Source organism: Eumetopias jubatus, unplaced genomic scaffold (assembly GCF_037043125.1).
Source record: "Eumetopias jubatus isolate StellerSeaLion01/CBP00866 unplaced genomic scaffold, mEumJub1_p1.0 scaffold_1, whole genome shotgun sequence".
Lineage (NCBI taxonomy): Eukaryota > Metazoa > Chordata > Mammalia > Carnivora > Otariidae > Eumetopias > Eumetopias jubatus.
The window spans coordinates 165,569,014-165,592,608 of NW_028274807.1; the positions used below are offsets into that span (position 1 = coordinate 165,569,014).

General features: G+C 40.0%; 1 protein-coding gene across 3 annotated transcripts in view; it reads right to left on the minus strand.

Annotated features, from left to right (window-relative positions):
• Nucleotides 1-23,595, minus strand: part of ATG7 (autophagy related 7) — a 232,300-nt gene that overhangs the window by 145,959 nt on the left and 62,746 nt on the right. For all 3 annotated transcript variants that reach the window (XM_028101770.2, XM_028101772.2, XM_028101771.2), the window contains exons 16-17: nucleotides 19,417-19,492; nucleotides 5,712-5,792 (exon numbers count right to left, since the gene is read on the minus strand). In XM_028101770.2, coding sequence (XP_027957571.1) covers nucleotides 5,712-5,792; nucleotides 19,417-19,492 — 157 coding nt within the window. The remainder of the gene's footprint in view (nucleotides 1-5,711; nucleotides 5,793-19,416; nucleotides 19,493-23,595) is intronic.

Below are 23,595 nucleotides of genomic sequence, written 5' to 3' on the forward strand. Positions count from 1 at the left end.
ACTGGGTAAATGAGATAGGAAAAGGGAACCTGGGGGTTACTCATCATTTTCCAAATCAGAGATTTATGTCCCTTTTGGAAAAGAGAAGGAAAACCTGGCTGCAGTCCAGTTTTGAGTAATATTTGCCACTGAGAAGCTGTATGCAAAAATTCCTGGCACAAACTTTGGAGAGCTCTTCCGATTGGGTTCTGGCCAGTCCTTAAAAATGATTGAGATTTAAAACCCTATCAAATCAGAGAAACAGGGAGTGTCCTTGGTGCAGCACCATAAATCCTTCTCTCTAAAGCTAATTTCAAACATAAAACAGGAATGTTCAGAGAGAAAAATTATCTACACATACCTCCTTACAAAGAAATTTTTTTTTCTTAAGAAGGGTAGAGGTCAATGGCTAACCATGGTCTGAGTGGCTAGAATACTGTTGATTATCTTCTTTAACCTTAAATATATTTTCTGATTTTTCTATAATTAAAAGATTGCTGTGGAATAAAGAATAAAATTAAGAAAATATAAGAGCTAATAACTTTGAGGGTCAATAGAGAGCCAGAGCTTATCTCATCCAACTGACTCATTTAACAAAAGAAGAAACGGAGGCGGACAGAGCAGGGAGCACCTTGCTTCTGGTCACTCAGGCAGCCAGCAAGGGACTCAGAGCCAGGACCCTGGAAATCCCCTGAATAACTTCCTGGCCTCCACACCATACTGTTGCAGCTGTAGGATTCCTTAGGCTAGGAAACCCCCTAAGCTTGGTGCTAGGTGAGAAACAATTTTATATGGAATTGTAAAATTCAAAACAGCAGCCTCAAATGTTAGACAAAGTACACTAGATTCCAACTCAAGAACAGCCGAAATTGAAATGGCACCTAACAGAGAGGACAGTTCATAGGGAATTGGATGTCTGATGCTCTGTCACAACTGCTATCCTGAACAACTGCATAAATGTACCATGTTTTCTTTCTTCTGGCTATTGTTCATGCAATTCCCCTCTACAGTGACTTCCCCTCTTGTTCTATCTCCTGTGTGTTTCTAGAAATTCCTACTCACCCTTTAACATCAACTCAGAAGTCCCCTTCTGCAATGCCACCCCGGTCTCTCTGATTTGAAAAACTAATGGGAACTAGGACACCACAACAAGAAGATGCACCTTGACTGCATAGCATATCACTATATAAGGGAGATCACTGCTGCTTTACAGGTCTGTCGCATCCTCTAAATAGCATTCTTTTTAATCATCTTTGTATCTCTAGCACCCAGCAGGGACTCAAATGGCAGTTGAATAAATGAATACCTGCTAACAGCCATACAGCAAGATTTTAACCTCTTTTTGCATATCTAGGACTCGCCTTTCTATCCTCAAAAGGGTGCATTTGTAGAACCTGAGGCAACAGATTGCTTTGGGACAGAGGTTTTTCTAAAAGTTTAAATAGCTACAAAGTGAGTACTGTTATTTCATACTTCTTATGTAACAAAGAAATGGGATAGAAAAACGTTAGGATTACATAATATCAAAAAATAAATGAACAGGTTGGCAAAAAAAAAAAACACAAAACACAAAAAACCATATAATTTACTACATGAGGATACCAGCCAAAGTGTATTATTCCTATACCTTCTCTATCACTCAAGGCACACATATAGATACACACAAAAAGTTCATAGCAAGTCACTGTGGGAAGTTTAATCATGACCCATCAACAGAAGAGCCCATGGCATGGTAAACACCGAAGTGTATTATTAGGGTTGCTACTTGCTAATTAAAATCCCCAGATCAGGTTTCTGGGCGCAGCTTGCTACATCTGTGCAGTAGGCAGGTCCCAGATGGTATGAAAACCAAGACTGGGCCTGCTTCTTCATGCAAGGCTATTCCTGCAGTATCACAAAGGTTGTGGGTGACAGATTGTGCAACAAGAAGAATATCCACATGCAGTCGCCTCAGGCACAGCCCTGCTCCCACTACAGATTTGAGAAAAGTTTCTAGTCAACTTCTGGGACTGAGAATTAGGCTACTGTTGCATAAAATACCAGAAGGTGCCTAGCTTTACCCCTTATGGCAAAGAAAATGGTCACAATATTCAACATATTGTCCTCCTTCCTCGAGATGGTCTGGAAAGGGCGAGACAAGGGGACTTCCTGGGTTGATGGAAACATTCTAAATCTTGACTGAAATGTGGGTTACACGCATGTATACATTTGTCAAAACCCACAGAATTGTTTTCTCTTGAGATTCATGCCTTCCACTGTATATAAATTTTACCTAGCAAAAAAGAACCATGCACAAAAATCGAACTCTAATTAGTAGGTTGATTTTCTGCAGTGGTATGAGCTAGCAATTTTGAAACTACTTTCTGTATATTTTAGACTTGAGCAAGTGAGTAAATATATGCAGGATAATAAGAGTCAGGTTCTCACGGTTGGGAAAGGTAGTTAAAAATATGGAAAGGGGGAAATTAACATCACCAAAGGGGATAAAATACATCATGTGCCTCCTAACATGAAGATACATCATCACATCTTTGGTAGTTCTGCCAAAGTTTCATAACCTGACTCTAATCATAAACATTAGACAAAATCAAGTTGAGGGAAAAGCTACAAAATAAATGGCAAAATATCAGCATATTTAGGTTAAGAAAGACAAAGAAAGGCTAAGGAACTTTTCCAGATTGAGGGAAGCCAAAGAGATATGACAACTAAATGCATGGTTGATCCTGAATTGGATCCTGAATTGGTCTGGGAGAAAAAAACCTATAAAGAACATTACTGGTACAAACAACAACATTTAAAATGTAGACTGTGGATTAGATAACAGTATTGTGGCAACATTAAACTGCCTGAATTTGAAAATATCTTGTGTTTGGGTAAGAGAATATCCTTTTTCTTAGGAAATACACAGAAATATTTAGTTGGAAAGGACCACAATTTCTCCAACTTATTCTCAAAGTTGAAGGAAAAAGAGAAGGGTGGGGAGGAGGAAGCAGGGTGGGAGGGAGGAGAGTACACACATATACAAATGGGGCAAAATGCAAACAACTGGTCAATCTGGGTAGAGTATAAGGAGGTTCTCTGTACTATTCTTGCAACTTCTCTGTAAGTATAAAATTATATCAAAATAAAGTTACCAAAAAATACCTTAATTTCCCCCCCAATATTTAGATGAAAGGCTAATAATAACTAATTCAATGAATTATGAGAAATTCTTTCAAGAATATTGGTTTTAAATTCTATTTTTTCCTCTGCTAGCAATTCACAAAAGCTTCAGTTGGCTCTAAATTCCTTTTTAGAACTAAAAACAACTCATATAGCTTCAAATAAGATTTTTGAAATTGTGCGGTAGATACCATCATTTTAAGATTAAGTCTTGTAAGACAATAAACAGAAATTGGAATGAAAATACCTCTTCATTACCCTACTCCCTCCAGATTCTTCAGTATTTTTTCTGTAAGATGGAACAATTCATCTGGTTACATGCCAAGTTAAAACCAAACAAGATAAGAAATGACTTGTGTGTAGATGATTCGGCCTTCCCTGACACAGTAGAGAACTGTATTCTACCCTACCTCAGGCCTTATAAAAGGTCTATACATATATATAAATATAGTAACGAACAGAGCATTATTACTCAGCAGAGCTTATTCTATCTCCCCCATCTTTCTCTCTGTATTTGTGTTAAATTAGATACAGGTATGACCTTGGTCCTGGGGGGGGGAGGGGGAGGAGGCAAAATACCAAAAACTACCAAAGGAAAAAATTACTTCATGGATATCAAAGGAGAATTTTTAAAAAGTCATTTTTAGCCGCAAAGAATCTTTCTGAAACAGTAACAACTATGATATGACTCAGTATAAAAATATTATGCTAAGTATGCATTAAGAAAAATTCACATGCACAGAGATGAAACTGTAATTGGATTTGTCATTTCAAAGTATTAATGTTGGGTTTGCAGATAATAGAGAATGACATTCTCCTAAGCGAATAAAGAAGTTAGCCAAGTAAGTAAATGCTGTGTTTCTACTGTAAGGAAATACGTGCACCAGTGAAGCAACCTTTTCAGCACAAAAGAAATTTAATACCCAGACCACATGAAAAGTGATCGCTATGGGAATAGCACAGCTGTTAAAATCCAAGGCCGTTTGTATTAAATCGTCTAGCATGTTTATGTAAAGCAGGACTTTCAGAATGACCATCAAGAGGAATTAACTTCACTAACAAAAAAGTGATACCTATATTTAGTTTAATGCTTACAATAAGTGTGAAAGAAAAATGCAAAGTGATTCTCTTTCAAAGAATAGAGGGGACCTCAGTTAGCTGGTATGCTTGTGATTCTTTCATAAACAGTATCTCAAGGGCTAATTTAATTAGAACGAGAAGAAAGAATGAGTGTTTGCATTTCACTTACAGAACCCAATTATCTTTATTTCATTGAGACGCCTGATCTACATAAAGCCACAGAAAAACTGGCACCTGTGCCAAATGATTTCAGTATGAAAATTAATACTGCCAAGTTATTTTGAGACCAATTAGCTGAGCCATTCAAAAAAAAAAGTGCTCACTAAAAAGCATATAATCCTAAAACTTGCATTTCTGAAGACAGAAGTAGACACCCTTGAGGCCTTGACTTGAACAGATATGATACCTCAGAGAGACAACAAAAAGAATGAGCTCGTGGGTAACTACTGATAAACGGTAAGCTTTAAATCTCAACGCTGACACTTGGGATGCATAATGATAAAACAGCTTAGTTTACTTTTTGAAGAAAAAAAATTACTCTAAATGTTTCAGCACCTAAAATTAACCAAATTTATCAGCATTCTCAAATGTTGAGTTAAGTTTTTAGACTGGTTAGGACTGTGCTTCTCATAGGATATGACCAAGTAAAGTCTTAAAAAAAATAAGCTTCCCCAGAATTCAATCCCTTCCATACTGCCAGATGTAGGCTCCACGGCAAAGTCCTGAACTAGAAGTGAGAGGCCAGAGTTTGGGATTAATAACCCCAACACTATTTTGCATAACACTTGAACATGAAAATCTTACCAAGAAGCTTTAGTTTTAAAAGCCCAGGTTAAATCACTGGTCATCAATGGCTTAGAGGCATACAAAAGAAAAAATAGCTGTAAACACACAGTATACAAGCACAAATAACTCAGACTATCTCTAGGTCTATTAAAAAATGAGATGTCATCACTGTAGTTTTGAGATACATCAGCCGTTTCCCATTACAATGGAAGACATACCAGCTCTATTTTTAGAGCCTCTGGAAAGATCAAAGCTGAAGGGGTTCTTTTATGGCTCCCTAGCCAGGCCCCTAATCTCTGTTTACTTTTTTGTCATTATGTAGATCTCCAAGACAAACCCCGAGGACTGCCTGGTATCCCCCTCCTCTAAGGAACACTTAAAAATTGCTCTATAATGGTCTATGTGAGCAAGGTTCCTCTGAGGAGGAACAAAACCTAGTGAAGTTCACATTCAAATTATTGTGATGCAAGTATTGATACAGAACTACAATATCTAATTCAGTCTCTCTTTGTACACTATAAATAAAACTTTTTCAGGCTGGTTTCCCTGTGAGAATGAATACACATAAATGACAAATCCCTTCCAATTTTTTAGACCCTATTCCTCCCCCTCAAAAAAGTCCTCAGTTGGGTTCAGTGCCTCTCACTGGCAAGGGTAATAGGTTCATTTTAAAAAACAATTCCCTCAAATGCAGAATGACTTACTTTGGAAGAACAAGCTGTACATTTGTCAAACGCCAGACTGACAGGAAGGACATTATCAAACCGCGACAGAAATCCCCGGATCTAAAAACAAAACAAAACAATTGACATCAAGCTCAGAATGCCCACACCTGTGAAATGTATTTGTAGTTTCTGACAAGAAGTGGGAAATAATATGGTGGTCTTCACACGGATTACTAGCAAAAATGAAGTGCAGCATGGATATTTTTCCTTGTACTAAAATCAGTTTGAGGAAGAACTGTATCATGTCTTTTATTCAGTTAGGAACCTACAACCTTTTCATGTATTTGAGACCTAAAAAAATCCAAAATACAAAAAGAAATCACTACACTGTAAAGTATCGTTGTAATAAATGTCTTAAAAAATATAACCGGTCAACTAGTTTATGATGACCCAACTGTCATATACAAGTTATAGTGAATATGGGTAAGTGTGTGTATGTAGGATAGGGTATTGGGTGGGGTATCACAGGTGGGAAGGTGTGGGGACTATGCCAGGCAGAGACGGTTCTAAATATATATCTAGTTATTTGGTTAACTTGGAATAGATAGGGATAAAATGCAAAACATCACCAAATTTATGGGGAAACAGCACCACCTCGAGCATAAACTTCTAAACTACAACTGACTGCCATTTTCAGGGTATCGGCTATAACCAGGTTTCAAAAACTTTAAGTAATTTACCGACAACATTATACCTCTCTAGAACTATACTTATGCCAAACGGGAAGTTTTAAACTATTGGGTAGATCATTAACATTTTGAAAATTATGAAATTTTGAAAAAAATTACCAAATTATGAAAAATATGAATGGTAAACTCCGTGAAGTCTCCATAGGACTTGGCATTTATAGTAAATCAGACAACATGAATGAATCCTCTCATGAGTTAATATGATCTTCCCAACTGTCCCCATTTTATGTTGATAAAACTCAGACTCAGAAAGGTGATGCAACTTGGCCCAGGAAAACAAAGTGACAGAGCTAAGATTCAAAAGTAGGCATCTTGACTACTTGGTCTAACCCCCTCCTCCTACCTTACTCCCACTTCCTCCTTTCTCTCAGGATATCACAGGTTTGTCTTCAATATTAGGTCTCCACACAAATTAATAGTCTCACCTGAAAAGAGCAAAAGAACCCAGCCACACATCTTGTTGCCTTTAGCTACCCTACTAACACTTCTCCCAAAATAAAAACAAACAAAACCTGGGGCGCCTGGGTGGCTCAGTTGGTTAAGCGACTGCCTTCGTTCGGCTCAGGTCACGATCCTGGAGTCCCTGGATCAAGTCCTGCATCGGGCTCCCTGCTCAGCAAGGAGCCTGCTTCTCCCTCTAACCCTCCCCCCTCTTACGTACTCTCTCTCTCTCTCTCATTCTCGCTCTCTCAAATAAATAAATCTTCAAAAAAAAAAAAAAAAAACCTGACAAATTCTTTAAAGAAAAAGGCTTCCTTCTGCATTGGGATAACTTCATCTTCATGCCCACAGTGCACCTAACAGTCTGTTTGTTCTTACTGGAAAATTGAACCTGGACAGACACGGCTATGGCTATCTTTTAAATACCCCTTTCAATGTAATCCAAGATTAAAAGAACGTTTGGTAGAAATGATAAATTAGGGTGCCTGGGTGGCTCAGTTGGTTAAGCAACTGCCTTCTGCTCAGGTCATGATCCTGGAGTTCTGGGATCAAGCCCGCATCGGGCTCCCATCGGGCTCCCTGCTCAGCAGGGAGTCTGCTTCTCCCTCTGACCCTCCCCCCTCTCATGTGCTTTCTCTCTCTCATTCTGTCTCTCAAATAAAATAAATAAAATCTTTTAAAAAAACAGAAATGATAAATTAGATAGCAGGTATTAGTTAGATGGCCTCATTGGGAACCTCTGAAAATGTGACAATCTTTTAGTTCCCTAAATCTCAGGAGTGTGGTGACCATTTCATTATACAGTACTGGAGGCACAATCAGGGTTTAAGTTTGCTATTCAGGACACCAAATCAGGAGACATCAAACTTCTAGGAAAGATTTTAACAGGTCATAAATAAGAATGCTGAGATCCTCGTAAGATCAAGAAGTTAGAGGCTTAAAAGAATTCTCAAAGTGAGCCTTCTCACACCTGTTACTGTTACATTACATTTATATATAATATATGCATATATTATATATGTGTATATTATACATTTATATTTTTATATAAAACTCCCCCCAAAATGAGACCATATTTTGTACATTTTCCATTAAAATGTTCATTGATATAGCCTATGTTAATGCCTCCATATAGGCTTCACAAAAAGGTTTTCATTCTTTTTTCTCCTACAGCTGATGTCAAGCCTTATGTTATATAAAGAAATATTGGTAATTTTCTCTGCTAAACTGTCTCATGATTACAGATGGGAGGTAAAGCTGAAGGCAAGGGCGACAGAAGACCAAGTTAGGAGCAGGAAGGAAGGCAGGAAAGAAAAAAATAAAAACAAAAACACAGGTGGTGAGCAACAGAAGAAAAAGGAACCAAAATGAATGGACTGGCCATGCATGGGCCGCACACTATTGTTTAGCACCCCCAGACAGCTCTTTACTAGGAAACTATGATTCATTTTCCCAGGAAATGAAGTAAAATAACATCTGTGTGTGAGGCCTTTCAAATTCACCAAGTTGGTATCAGAAGGCCCAGAGCGCAAAGTAGTTTTAGGTAATTTTAAAAAGGAAAGCCTTCTCAAACCCAATGCATCAGACTCCTAACGGGTATCTACACAGGTGAGCTCTCTCCTTTCCATATAATGCCACACTCTGACACTGATGAACTTTTCTAATACACAGCTCCTCAGTGTGTCACTTTTTTTATCAACTTTCTAGAGCTGAAACAAACACGGCAGTGAATTCCTTATGCTGGCATTCAAGATCTCCCCCATTAACCTGGAACCATTCTGCCTTTCTGATTATGTCTTAAATGACTCAGAACCCTTCCTTTTGGAAACAGCTACATAGCCAAATCTCCACCTTCCTTAAAAGCCACTCAATGCAAACACACCCTTCATAAATCCTTAATCTACCTACCATCAAGCTTAGAGATAATTGTCTCCAATACATGAAATCCTTCTTTTTGATATTTATCATTAAATACCTTGTGGAATAGTTATTTAAAAAAACCCAACAGGGGCGCCTGGGTGGCTCCGTTGGTTAAGTGACTGCCTTCGGTTCAGGTCAGGATCCTGGAGTTCCAGGATGGAGTCCCCATCGCATCGGGCTCCCTGCTCAGCAGGGAGTCTGCTTCTCCCTCTGACCCTTTCCCCTCTTATGTGCTCTCTCTCTCTCTCATTCTCTCTCTCAAATAAATAAATAAAATCTTTAAAAAAAAAAATAAATAAATAAAAATAAAAAACCCCAACAGGTTAGAATATAATTCATATACCATAAAATTCATCTTCTTAAAGTATACGATTCAGAGGCTTTTAGTATATTCATGGAATAATACAATTATCACCAATATCTAATTTCAAAACATTTCATCACCCCAAAAAGAAACCCAGAACCCATAAACAATTAGTCCCCATTCTTCACTTTCCCCAGGCCCTGGGGACCATTGATTTACTTTCTATTTCTACTGATTGGTCTATTTTGCATATTTTTATAAATGGAATCATACAAGACTGGCTTCTTTTACTTGCATGTTTTCACCCATATTATATCCTCTATTTGTACTTCATTCCTTTTTGTTGTACTTATATGGGATATATCACGATTTGTTTATCCATTCATCAGTTGGACATTTGTTTTGGGTATTTACAAAATTGGGTATTACAATAACTCCCACTATTTTAGGAATTAATGAGTCACATGGTAACTGTTTAGCATTCTGAGGAACTGCCAAACTGTTTTCCAAAGTGACTGTACCATATTACATTCCTGCCTACAAGGCTAACACTTGTTATTGTCTTTCTGATTACAGCCATCCTAATGAGTCTGAAGTGGTATCTCACTGTGGTTTGATTTGCATTTCTCTAATGACTAAGAGAAATGTTAAACATTTCTCCATGTGCTTCTTGACCATTTGTCCATTTTCTTTGGAGAAATGACTATGCAAATTCTTAGACAAATTTTAAATTTTTTTATTGTTGAATTTTAAGAGTTTTTAAAAAATATTGTGGATACAAGTTTCTTTTCAGATAAGATTTGCAAATGTTTTCTCTCATTCTGTGGGTCGTCTTTGCACTTGATGTTGTCCTTTGAAGCACAAGACTTTTTATTTTCGTGAAATCCTATTTATTTTTTGTTTGGTTGCTTTATCTTATGGTGTCATATGTAAGAGACCACTGTCTAACCCAAGGTCATGAGGATTATGTTTTCTTCTAGTTTTATCATTTTAGCTGTTACATTTATGTCTATGATGCATTTTGAGTTCACTTTTGTATATGGTGTGAGATAAGCATCCAAATTCATTCCTTTGCATGTAGAAATCCAGGTGTCCCAACACTTCGTTGAAAAGACTATTCTTCCCCAATTGAATGGTCATCAAATGACCATAAATATAAGAATTCATTTCTGGGCTCTCATTTCCATTCTGTTGATCTATAGATCTATCCCTATGACAGTACAACACTGTTGAGTATAGTAGCTTTGTAGTAAGTTTTGAAACTGGCAAAGCGTGAGTCTTCCAACTTTGTTCTTCTTTTTCAAGAAAGATTTTGGCTATTCTGGGTCCTTTGCCTTTCCATATGAATTTTAGAATCAGTTTGTGTGCTATACCTAACAAAAACATTTATTTCTCTTGCTTTTAAAGGGCAACACACAGGTTGAAACATTTGCATTTGTCCATAGCACAATGATATGCTTATAAGAGAGACTACATATTATTATGAAATGAATGAATGAGAAAAACACAAACATCCCAAAGCCTACCAAGTTATTCATATCTGAACTATACAGAGAAAACAAGTCCCAAATAAACCACAAAAAAACTCCAACTTAGCACCATTCACATTTTCCAGGCAATTTGAAGCCCTTCCCTATCAACAAGGCTTTAAAACCCCAGTATTAAAAAATGCACTGAACTTCCACAATATGCTCTGCATTCCCTCAATCTTAAAAGAAATGTGTAAAATTTAAAGAGCAGAGGTTGCTACTTAAAATTTTAGCACCTTCCTTAGACACGCATAGAAATCACAGAGCAATCTAAAATCCAGGTACCCTATGCAAAATCCTAATAAATACATTCACACTTATTTAAGAGGCCAGTCCCAAGTTCACAATTCAAGAAGTTTTAAGAATTTGTCCTTAGCTTGGGTGGGGAAAAATTCACCATCAGCTTCCTACTTAGAAGTGTGCGAAGTATGTGAAGCAATATGCTCAGTGTTTTTCTAAACTTGCCTGAGCAGAAAGAAGAATCTCTTGGAACTTGATTCAAAAGGGCTGGGGTAAGGCCTGAGAATCTGTATGTTTAACAAGAGCCCCAGGTGATTCTCATCAGACAAGCATGTGAAACAGGAGCTTTCAGTTACCAACCTTATTTACACCTTCCTGTGGTTTGCTCTATACCACTCAACATCACCTGTTAGAGGTCAGAAAACAGATGAAAGCTTTTAGCAAAGCTCTCATTCTTTCCACATTTTCTAAAATAGCACCCCCACACCTACCTAATTTTGCCCACATCTAAAATAACATTCAAATGAAAAGGCTTTATGAAATGATATTAAAGTCATTTCTCCATCCACACAGGAACTAACAAGTAAGGCCTCTTGACACTGGTCAAGGTAAATTCTCTAACTTTTGGGACTGCGCACAGTTTACTAAAAAGTCTTATTCTATTACTAGTATTTGCTGTCAACCTTTCCATACAGGAGAGTAGGCATTAAACAGCTATTTTAAAAATTTAACTCTACCTATAAATATATAAAAATAAGCCCATGACAGAAAACAAAAGAGCAACAACAAAAAATAACCCATGCTCCAACAGGATACTTAGTCCTATTTTCTTATTTTTAAAAAATACTTAAATATTTAACTTCCTTTTAAATGGCCTCCTCTGAATACTGAGGGGGGAAAACTGCCGATTTTACAAACACACATGCCTCTCTACCTAGCTTTGGGGCTAGTAAGAGATATTCCTTAGAGGGGCCAAACCTTGCCTCCTTCCCTACACATTTTATTTTTTAAATTTACATTAAGTTTTTTCCCTCTTAATACAGAAAAAAATAAGAAAGAAATTTAAATGACCCATATGGAAGTGGATCCGTGGTTGCCTGGGGTTGAGGGTGGGGATATTACCTGGGAAAACGCAGAAAGGAAAGTTTGGGGTTGATTGAGAATATTCTACATTTCACTTGGGGTGGTGGTTATATATGTGTATGCACTTGTCAAAACTCATTAAAATGCACACTTAAATGAGCATATATAAATTAGACCTCAAAAGAGGTAATTAAAAGACTTTATAATCCTAACATTTTCAAAGTAGAGAAACGCACAAAATGCAAAGTGTAAGTCCCTATTGCCCCCAACCCCCTCGTCCTCAAAATAACCTCCAGCATCAGTTTCCTGTGTTGCCTTCTAAGAAAAAAATTTTCACGCACAAACCAGCTCTACAATGTATCTTTGCTACCCTCTTGAATATTTAAGAGCCCACCTGGGAATGACAGGACCTAGAAGAAATACAATTAGCTGTGGTTTCTTGGCTCCCTTAGCTCTCACGGCCCCCAGGCCCCGTCAAGGACGAAAGCAGCCTGAGCTGAAATCCCTGTTGTCAAATACTAGTGAGGCACTGGTGGTATTTGCCCTTGGCTTAACAGGGCCTTGTAACGACAAGCTCCCCTCACCCAGAGAAGTAAAACAGACAAACGGGCAGGAGATACGCAAAAGCCTCAGAGCAGGGCCTTTAAACTCTCTTTGGCCTCCCTCCTGGCTGTCCCAGCAGGACAGTGGGCGGTCTCAGCCCCACGTCATTAGGCACACCTGTGCCGTGCCTAATTAGCTCCATAGGCTCACAGGCAGGAGCACCTGCTTGGGCTGGAGGTATGGGCTGGGGACAAGGTGTCAAGGGTCCTTTTGGAAACAGAACTTGGGTTGGTGGAAGCACAAAACTCAAAGGCACGTTCAAAGAGCAGGATTTGGTCTGTGTTAACCTGACGAGTAATGTACTTTGTCCCATAGGATGCCACCAAAAAGCCATTTTTTTTAATTGATTGAAGCTGTGGTTCTCAAATGCCTAACGTCCCTGGAGGCTGTCACTCAGTGGATCTGGAAGAGGGCCGGGAAATTTGACTCTGAAATGGCACAGCCAGATGTGGGAACCCCTGGATTAGGCTGTCTTCCATTTAAAGGCTAGCCGACTGCAAGTCTATACCCAGACCCGCTCAGATCTCCTTCAGTCCATTCTCCAGGCAGCAAACCTTACCAAGTTATGTCCAGCTCATGACTTTCCACTGGCTTTCGCTGCCTCTGGGGTGAAGATCCAAGCCTTTCAAATGGCCTGTCGGATCCTGGCTGCCTCCCCCTCCACCCCACCCACCGTGCTTTCCCAGCCCTGTGTTATAGGCACACCTGCAGCCCCACAGGTCCTCAAACTCACCAGCACCCTTCTCATGCATCTTCTCCACCTCTTTACCTCCCCTACAGTGCCTACCCCTCTCCTTTTTTCCCTTTTGCATAAACAGCTGCTCCCTCCTCTCCTTGCAAGCTGTGCGGGAAGGCATGTCCTGGAGTAATGTGGAAAATAGGAAGGGAGGGAGGAGAGCACTATTAAGTGCCATCCCCATGCCCTGTGCTCTTGGGTGTTTTCGCACATTTATCTCAATTTACTCTCACAAGCATCCTGTGACCTTCTCAGGGAAGTGTGGCTTGCCCAAGGTTCCACAACCACCCAGTGGCAAAGCCAGGAATCTGAGTTCTGTTCCTTCAGGCTCCAAAGCCTGGGGAAGAGAGCTGCAGAGCACGGGGGAGATAAAAAGAAAGGGTGAAAGAAAAAGAAGGCCACGGGAATTAAACAAAAAGTCCTGCAAAAAACACAAAAACTCAACACCTAGATGGCGGCTATCAGGGTGTGGGTGAATGAAATTATCTTCAGTCAATTATGCCTAGTTGGCTACAAAATAAATAGATCAGGAATAGAAAGGGGCCGCTTCCATTCTGGGCTGCCACTGGCAGAGTGTACACGAAAGCAGAGTAAAACCAGCCCGAGCTCTAAGCCCACCTTGCCTCGCTGGGAAGCGGAGGGCCAATGCCCCCAAGCAGGCATGCTGAGCAGGCACAGTGCGGCCACAGCTGAGCCTGCTGCGTTGACTTCACACCAGTTTCCAACAGACCTGGCAACATTTCTAGAGCTCGGAGTTTGCGTAAATAAAAACGAACTCCACACTCCAAGAGATTACTCTCTTGGACGTTGAAAAGAGTCTTAATCGAAATCAATGCCAAAATGAGGAGTGGAGCAGTTGCCACACCCCAGGCACAGCACAGTCCTCTTTGTTTCAGACAACGGCCTCAGTGACTACCAATGATCCACCTCTCGTTATCGAACTGGAGTCACCAAGGGGCAGAAGACCTGAGCTGGAAATGAGCCAGCATCGTTCTTAGAAAAATCCTGCAGAATGGAGCTGGCTGATCTTTTCAATCCTTCCCAATGCACTCATTGCTTCCAGAGTTTTATGAAGATTCTTTGTAACTCCCTTTTTTGGAGAGCACAGAAGCTCCATTTCACCATTTTAATTAAAAGTGAAAGAGAAAATAAAACCAAAATTTACTAGTATCTCTTATGTGCCCAGAACTGTGCTAGTGCTTAGTAAATGTGATATAATCTGTATGTTAATTCTAGGAGTTTATTATATAATTATCCCCATTTTACTTGTATAAAACATGAAATTCAGAAAGGATTGGTAACCTGCCCAAGGCCACACAGTAACAAGTGACAAGAACTGCCTCAAATCTTTTGTAAAAGAAGCTAAAGAATGAATGGATGAAAATGTACTTAAGAAACAAACCTAGGATTCTAATCAGATCTATATAACACAAAGCCTACAGGCTGCCTCCCACACAGGACCTTTCAAACAGGACGGCCTCCTTAGGTGAGCAAAACTCGTGGGGCACAAGTAACATCCTTGAACTGATAAACTTATGCCCAAGTCTTCTGGACAAGACATGCTCTCTAAGACACATGTGAACTCTGGCACTATGTGTAACTCATCCCCTCTGTCATGCACCAAGGAAGACCTATCACCCTCTCTTCTTCTAGGGCTCCAACACAGAAAGCACCGACATTGTCAGATCTTGTACCCAGATCCCTCCTTCTACTCAGGGGCCTCCCTCTGTAATGAGGTTCCACCACATCCAAATGGCTTGGGGGTATGGAAATAAATACTGGGTGCCCTTGTGCCAGTTACTTAACTTCTCTGAACATCATGGTGCTTGGCACAATGTTTGGGAATCATCTGCTGAAGGGATGGTTGAATGGAAGGGGGTCTCGGAGGATGGACAGGTCACAAACTATAACATCTGATATGGAGAAACAGCAGACATTTAGACTATGTTTTTCCTGCCATTCCCATTATCATCAATCGGAAGGGTATAGAACCAGAGGGCGAAGGAGACTCCCTTTCTTGGGCTACATCTCAGGAAATGGGCTTTTATTGCTTATCTTCTTAATCTCTTTCCTTAGCAGTCAGTCCATCCACATCCCTAGAGGCACACTGTGATAAGCATTTCTGAGCAAAGTAAAGAGAGCTTGTTAAAAGCTAAAGGCCTGAGGATTTGTGGGGGCACAGCCTGTGCAGACAGGCCGGATAGCTAGCAACCCAAGGCATGGCTAGGGACCCGCGCTCTATCTCGGACTTGTCTCAGAGATTTCCCAGGCCAGGTCTCTCCCAGGGTCCTGCCCTAGTTCTGCCTTTGTTCTGCTTTTCTGAAAGTAATTAAAAGAAAGAATTCAAGAGCCCAGGAGAACCATGGGGTTGGCAAGTCCAAACCCCTAGGAAGGGCATACGCATTCAGGGTCTTTATTCGTTAGTACTTGAGAGCCAAGAGTACATTCACCCGAAGACAAAAAATGTGAACTGCCTGGTCCACAAGTGGGATAAAAGCTGACCGCTATATTAATGACCGTGGTGTTTGGAGGACTGTTGTACTGCCCCCTTGGTTTTCATTTTCTGAGGGAGGTCCAGTCAAACGATCAGCAGCTCCCACAGGCTGCCAATTTCCGTCACATCAGGATCTCTCAGGAACCTGCAAAACCAACTTCCTGGAGATACCAGGAGTGGCCTGTACATTTTCTAACTCTTGAGCAGTGCCTCGCACCAAAGAACCAGAAAAACAGTCTGACCTCATGGAACTCAGCCACCACCCTAGGAGCCAGGAAAAGACAACTTTCTTTCTTTTTTTCTTTTTTTTTTTTGGTAAGATCCCACTGGATGGAAAGCACGAAGGAACAATACTATGCTAAGATCTGCAATGAAAAAGTTCTCTCTACGAAAGAAGCCAAACTCCAAAGAGTTTACTATACTATATGATTTCATTTACAGAAAGTTCAAAATTAGACAAAAGTCTCCTACAGTGTTGAGGGTCAAGGGATGCTTGCTTCTATGTAGGAAGGATGCAATAATAAATGGAAGAAGCATGAAGGGGGCTTTGGGGACGCTTGATAACATTTTATTTTGGTCTGTGTGCTGGGTACATGAGTGGTGTTTATTGGGATGCCTGAGTGGCTCAGTCAGTTAAGCGTCCGCCTTCAGCTCAGGTCATGAACCCAGGGTCCTGGGATCGAGTCCTGCATCGGGCTCTTGCTCAGCGGGGAGGCTGCTTCTCTCTCTGCCTGCAGCTTCCCTGCTTGTGCTCTCTCTCTCTTTCTGACAAATAAATAAATTAAATCTTTAAAAAAAATGAGTAGTATTTATTTTGTGATAATTCAAGTTGTACACTTAATGATTTGTAGGATTTGATGCGCTTTATACAGACCGGAAGAGGGTTATGCTCATTGCGGGCTGCTTGCAGAATCCCATCCATGTATACTGGGCCAGACACTTTTAAAAAAGAATAAACCCATAAGCCTAGTTTTCTACCTTCAAATGGCGCTCTCATGGTTTTCAAAAGCAGTCAGGCTCTTTTCAGGCTGTCATGAATATCAGGACCTAATCAAGCCTTTTCTTACACTTGGCCAATCTCTGGATGGGCCAAATTCTGCCTGTGGTCCCACAGGCAGATCAACTAAGTCATCCTCAGGCCTCCCTGATCTGACAGGGAAAGCAGAGACACAGAGCCCACAGGCTAAGTTAAGCAACTTTCTCCAGATTACACAATGAGCTGCTGCTGGTGGGCCTTGTGATTCCTATCCAAGGGCTATCACTTTTCTACTACAGCTCATTCCACAGGGGCCAATTAACACACACTCTCCTTCGGGGAACAGAAAAAAAACAAGCCCAGGGAACTCACGGGTCTTCTTTATATGCAAGGCACACATAGGGGTTTACCAAGTTCCTCTCCAAGAGGAAATCTGGAGAGCCAGGAAGAGGAGGAGGGAAGTGCTGAGTCTGCAGCACAGCACTGCAACAGAGCCCAGTGTTTTTGTGGAAACGATATTCTCCTAATCAAAACACAGTTGCATAAATGGACTCACTCCATTTAAAAAAAAGAAGAAATTTAAAGCCTATAAATAGGAACTACACAACCCTGATTAATTTTAAAGTTCTTTCTCCACTGTCTTTTTTAGATAGTAGCTAAAAATAAAGGCTTGAAACTTGAAATAATGTAAGCAACTAATCACACACAAGCACTGGGCTTTTCCCATATATGGCTGGGTTATTCTTCAGCCTTCGAAAAGACCAAATGAAGAGATGGCCAACAACCAAAATAATCCTTTAGACATTTGAAAACGAGGAGAAAGAACTAGAAGAGTTGGTGAATGACAAACAATTGCGAGGCTCAATGGGGGTAAATGACACTGAGAGGGATTAGTTGCCATAGTACTTTAAAAACATGGGTACATGCATTTTGACACTGGACCCCTTCTATAAAGAGACTGCTTTGCCCTCTGGCCTCAGCACTAAGAAAACTACAGCTGTGGTGATTTAACATAAAGGACTCAAAGAAGGAGAGAAATATAGGGGCATGACTGAAAATTTAATTAAGGCCCTTCTCAGTATGAAATTTGTAAGGGCAATGAGAGCACATCTCAAGGTCAGAAGAAAGGGACAGAGCCATGTGGAGCAGGGAAGTGGGTGGGGATTCAAATGAGATTCGAGCGTAAACAGCAGAGGTCAGCTCTAGAAGACAGCTTGCTTATGATGGAGGGTTATTACAGTGTCTGTTGGGTCCTGCCTGAAATGTTTCTATACAAAGATGAACACATTCATGTCAAATAAATGCCACACAGTGGCACACAGTCTGTGAGACAGACTGGAAAAGCCACATTTGCACTGTGTTTTATGGTTTGCAAAGCCTCATCACAAACGTCATCCCGGACACAAGGTAAGGCACCTGCTTTTACTGATAAGGAAACTGAGGCTCTGGGAGGGTAAGTGACCTAACACAAGGTGTCTGACAGGCGACTTTGTGCAGGAGGGCTGGAGTAGCGACCTGAAGGTAACACTCCCAATGGGCAATGAAGTTTCACTCATGACACCTCACGAAGAGCACCAGTAGGCGTGCCAAGTTTAGGTTCACGTTCGGTTCATCTATTACCTCTCTGTGACTGTGGGCAAATAATTTCCCCTCTTCTGATTCAAACCGTCAACTGGAAAATGATAGGGCTGTCTTAGATGACAGGAGGCAGGAGGTGCGGAGGCAGGGGGAGACCAACATGGGCTGAGTGGGCCATCCTGCTCTTGCCCTCGGCTGTGAGCCTGTCCTCACAAGCCCCAGATGGGACTGTTGGGCACTGTCACCGCTTCCCGTGTGGAGACAGCTTACCTCTTACACACTGAAATACACACATGGCACCTACAGAAATGACTTCCAGAAAGTAAGACTGGAAAACGTCTTCATTCCTCCAAAAACACAGTAACAAAAACTAGTGACAAGGCAACATGAATTTGAAATTTTCATTCTACCACTTTTTTTCTCTTTCCCTCTCTATAGGCTAGATCTTCCTCACGATACTTCAGATTCTTTTTCTGAAAAGAGGCCCTACTTTTTGACACTTCTAATGGTTTTCCCATGCATGCCCATAAGGCCTTTACGTGGCTCGGGAATCAATAATAAAGAACAGCAACAAAAATAGCAAGCGTCCTTCACTGAGGGCCTATGACACGCCAGGCACCACTGCTGAGCCCTCTGCACCCATTGTCTCTAATCTCTGTAACTACAGCACAAGGGCGGCATTACTGTCTCCATTTTATTGAAGGGAAAACAAAGGCTCAGACAAGTTTAGGGATTTGGCCAAGGAAGGCCATCTTACAGGGCTGGGATTTAAACTGTCATCTGGGCCAATTCCAGAGTATGTTCTTGCTGCTGCTTCTCCATTACGAGACCTCTAGTCAACATGCTAAAGGCGTCCAAGACTCTGGGTGATGTAGCTTATTCATGGTTTCTCCTCATCACCATCCCTGCAGAATGGGATACTTGCCAGGTAGTCTTAAAGTACTCCCCCTGAAACTCAAGGCAGCTGGAGAATAAGGAGGGTGGAAAAGTAGTGGGCTGAGCTGATGGTATGGTGAAGTGACCCCACATGTGTTCCCCCTGAACCACTGGGACCAGGTCCAGAATTATGATTTCATTTCCAAATCACTAACCTGGTGAGGCACAAGCCCGAGAGAGGTTGGCGGCTCATTCATGCGGTCATCACTGCTACTGGCAATGGCGTAGCCCCTGAAAAAACAAAACAATTAGAGGTGCTCGTTTAATAAAAGTTTATGTTTAGCACCTGTGAGAACGATCTGGAGGGGGGTTATGTGAGATTTATAAGGATAACCAAAAATGCCCCTTGCGGGACAGCACGAGCTAGTGAAAACCTAATTTCTATGGGAAGGAAAGAAGAAGAAGAGCACACACACAAAAAAATGCCTGAGTTTTGGAGTCAGAAAGGCCAGAGCTTATGACCACAGGCAAGTTTCTTAACTTCTCTTTTGCTCTGGGTCCATTAACTATAAAACAGGAATAAGACCTTTATGAGGCATAAATTAGGAATAAGTTAGACAAACTGCCAAGTGCAATGTTTGGCACATGATAAACAGATTAATGTTAACTCCCTTATTCTGAGATAGTCTTGTAAAAACCATGGGCACAGTTTTGTACTGAAATTTTGAAATGGAAAACTTTCCAACCTTAACTTGAGGTGAGATGAATGCTACGAAAATGGAGGAAGGAGATAGAACAATGAGGAATTAATTAGGCAGGAGAACGGATGCACTCCTTCCTGAATGACAGTGTGATGTCTCCTTATGGCACAGAAGACATTTGATACAGGACGTGGTTTCAGCCTACAACCAGGGCAAACACTGCACACAGAGGGGCCAGTGGCAAGGAATGGCAGAATTGGCTCTCCAAGACTTTATCCCAGATTCGCCCTGTCAGGAGGCCACACTACACTACTACACTTAGAAGGCAGGGGCCCAGGGGGATGACAGAGATGAGAGGAGGTAAAAAAAAAAAAAAAAAGCTGCTTATTTTCATTTAACTGTTACACCTAGACTAGCTAAGTATGCTACCAACGTTGTACAGAGGTCTTTTCAATTGTGTAGAAAAACTCTTGAGTCATAAAATAAATAGAATATTCAATGTTAATCTCTGAGAATTGGAAAAACAAATCTTTCAAAAATTCAATTCTCTCCTGCCTTGTTACAAACAGCATAGCGGAATGATTAAAAACAGAGTTTGGAGAAAAACTGTCTTGAGTGAAAGCCCAGCTTTACCACTTACCAGCTATGTGAATTCCAGCAACTTATCCTCCCTATGACTCAATTTTCCCCTCAAAAATGGGACAGGTAATAGTTCTTTCCTGATATGTTTGCTATGAGGATTAAGTGAGTTATTCTTGCAAAGTGATTAGAACAGTGCCTAGCACACAGTAAGCACTATATAATAAGTGTCTGACAAATAAAACAAATTACAGTGTATTTGTCAGATAGTCAGGTGTAAATATCCATTTGACTTCAGTCTGCCTTCATTAACACTTGGCAGCAGAGCCTTGGGCAGATATGGAGAGAATCTTAAACTGTTTAATCATTTTTCTTTTACTTTTTTCTTTGTTTCCTTTCCTTTTCTTTCCCTCACCCCTTTCTCATCTCCTCTTTTCTTTCCTCCTTTCTTTCTTAAAATTACTGGCTCTATTCTTGAAATTAATTTAATTTTATCTCACTTCTATTTATTACAAGATGAATTCTATTTTTTATAGGTCATTAAGTAAGATCTTCTTGCTTGGAGCAGATAGGGTGTCCAGATTACAATTGTGCTAAGCTTTGTATCTTTTTTTTAAAGATTTTTATTTATTGAGAGAGAGAGAGAATGATAGAGAGAGAGCATGAGAGGGAGGAGGGTCAGAGGGAGAAGCAGACTCCCCGCCGAGCAGGGAGCCCAATGCGGGACTCGATCCCGAGATTCTGGGATCATGACCTGAGCCGAAGGCAGTTGCTTAACCAACTGAGCCACCCAGGCGCCCCTAAGCTTTGTATCTTTAAGGTAACACATATACAGTATGGTAAACATATAGACTACTTAAAGCCAAGGTCAAGTTGAAACAAAACATACCAGCCTGCTCATTTCTTTACTCTCACATGCAAGCTAGTACACTATGAGTGCTTAATAAATTAAAAAAAAAACAAAAACATTTTAAAGTTGGTATGGCATTGGTAGGCTAGGTGGTCATGACCAACCCACCACTGAAAACAAACAGAAAGCTAGATACAGTATTAAAACCTTTGTTTGAAAGCATGACAGCTACCAAAGTAGGGAAGAATTATAGAGCCAAGATATCTGTGAGAGGAGAGAAGCCCATAGAGGTCAACAACGCATTTGCAAGGGGAACTTTCTGTCATAAAGTGATTGCCAATCTCCAAAAGCAGTGGCTATAGGATCAGAAGCTGTTATATGGACAGTTATATGGACATAGGATCAGAAGCAGGTATATGGACAAATGGACTGGAAGGAAAAACCACAGCTTAAGGTTTGCCAATAAGGAGGAATCATGAAAAATATCCCAGACTTTGGGTTGGGACCAATGGGGGTTGCATCCTAGGAATAAGAGTGAACCAGAAATAGACAAGCCTTAATTGGACTTACGTATTCTAGGACTGCTAATCTATTTGGCCTAGCAGTTTGCCAGAGGAAATGTAAATCACATCATCTCTGCAATTTTTCATATATAATATAATGTCCAGTAGTTAGTAAAAAAATAGCCAAGCAAAAAATAAATAAATAAATAATAATAACCAAGCAGATTTGAGAAACTGGGGAAATTTAAAAACTAACTGGATATGAGGTGATGTGAAGGAATTACTTTTAATTTATTTTTATATGTAAAGTAGTAGAGATACATACTAAAAAGATACATTTTTATGAATGAAATGCTACATCTTGGATTTGCTTTAAAATAAACCAGTGGGAAGAGAAAAATGTGGATAGCTATATAGATAAATGATGATGGGCCATATGTTGGTAACTGTTGAAGCTGGGTGGTCTAGATAATGGGGTTTATTATCTTACATATGTTTTTTCTTTCATATATGTTTAAATTTTCCATAATCAAAGGTTTTTGTCTAAAAAACAGGAAAAATACCAGGTATTAGAGGAGATAATACATAACCAAAAGCCAAACAAACAAACAAACGAAAAATAAACCAATACGTAAGAGGAACAGAATCACAGGAGATCCAGATAGTAGAGATATCTTCTAAGACATAAAAGAAAAACATAATTAAATGTTTTCAAGGAATGAAAAAGAACAAAATCACAATTTCAGAAGAGATTAGGAAATGTATAAAATAAGATCAAATGGAACTTTTATAACTGAACCATAAAATAATTAAAAACTCAATGGGTGGTTTAACACATATTAGACACAGAAGAAGAAAGAATTAGAAAACTGGAAGATAAGCCAAAAGCAAATTGGCAGACTGAAGCAAAGAAAGACAAAATACCGGAAAATACAGAAAAGGGCATAGGTTGATTCTGACATGCAATTAGAGACTCAAAAGGAAAGAAGACAGAAAGGGGCAGAAGCCATATTTTAAGAGATAATGGCTGAGAATTTTACACAACAAATGAAAAGCATCAAGCCATGGATTCAAGAAGCATTAAAGAGCATAACCAGAATAAATACATAAGTATTTATGTATTAGTATAGTCCAACTTCTGAAAACCAAACACAATGAGAAAACCTAAAAAGCAACTAAGGGCAGGGAAAGAGGAATAAAAACAAACTGTATCAGAGGGGCAGCAGTGAGATAAACACTCAACTCCTCAACAACAACAAAAGCAACCAGAGACAACAGGATTATACTCAATGTGCTAAAAGAAAATTACCACCAATCTTCAAATCTATACCCAGCAAAAATATCTTTCAACTATGAGGATAAAGTCATTCTCAGACAAACAAAAACTGAAGTGTCTTGTCACTAACATTCCTAAAGGAAATAATAAAGGGCATTCTTCTGGCAGAAGGATAACAGCCTTGGCTGGAAGCTCAAAGATACAGAAGGAAATGAAAAGTGACAAAAAAGGAAAATGTCAGCCAAACATAATGAATACCATTGTATAACAATCTCTTCTGGGGTTTAAAATATATACATAATTTTAAAAAAATGAGTGTGAAGACACTGCTGTTTGCCTACCCAACATCCATTCTCCACATCAATCTTACCACAACTTTATTCAGGGAGGTAATGTGCCCAGAAAAAACAACCATATTTGTCAGTCTTCCTTGCAGCAAAGGGTGGCCATGTGATACAGGAGTTAGAATCAATCCAAGAAAGCTC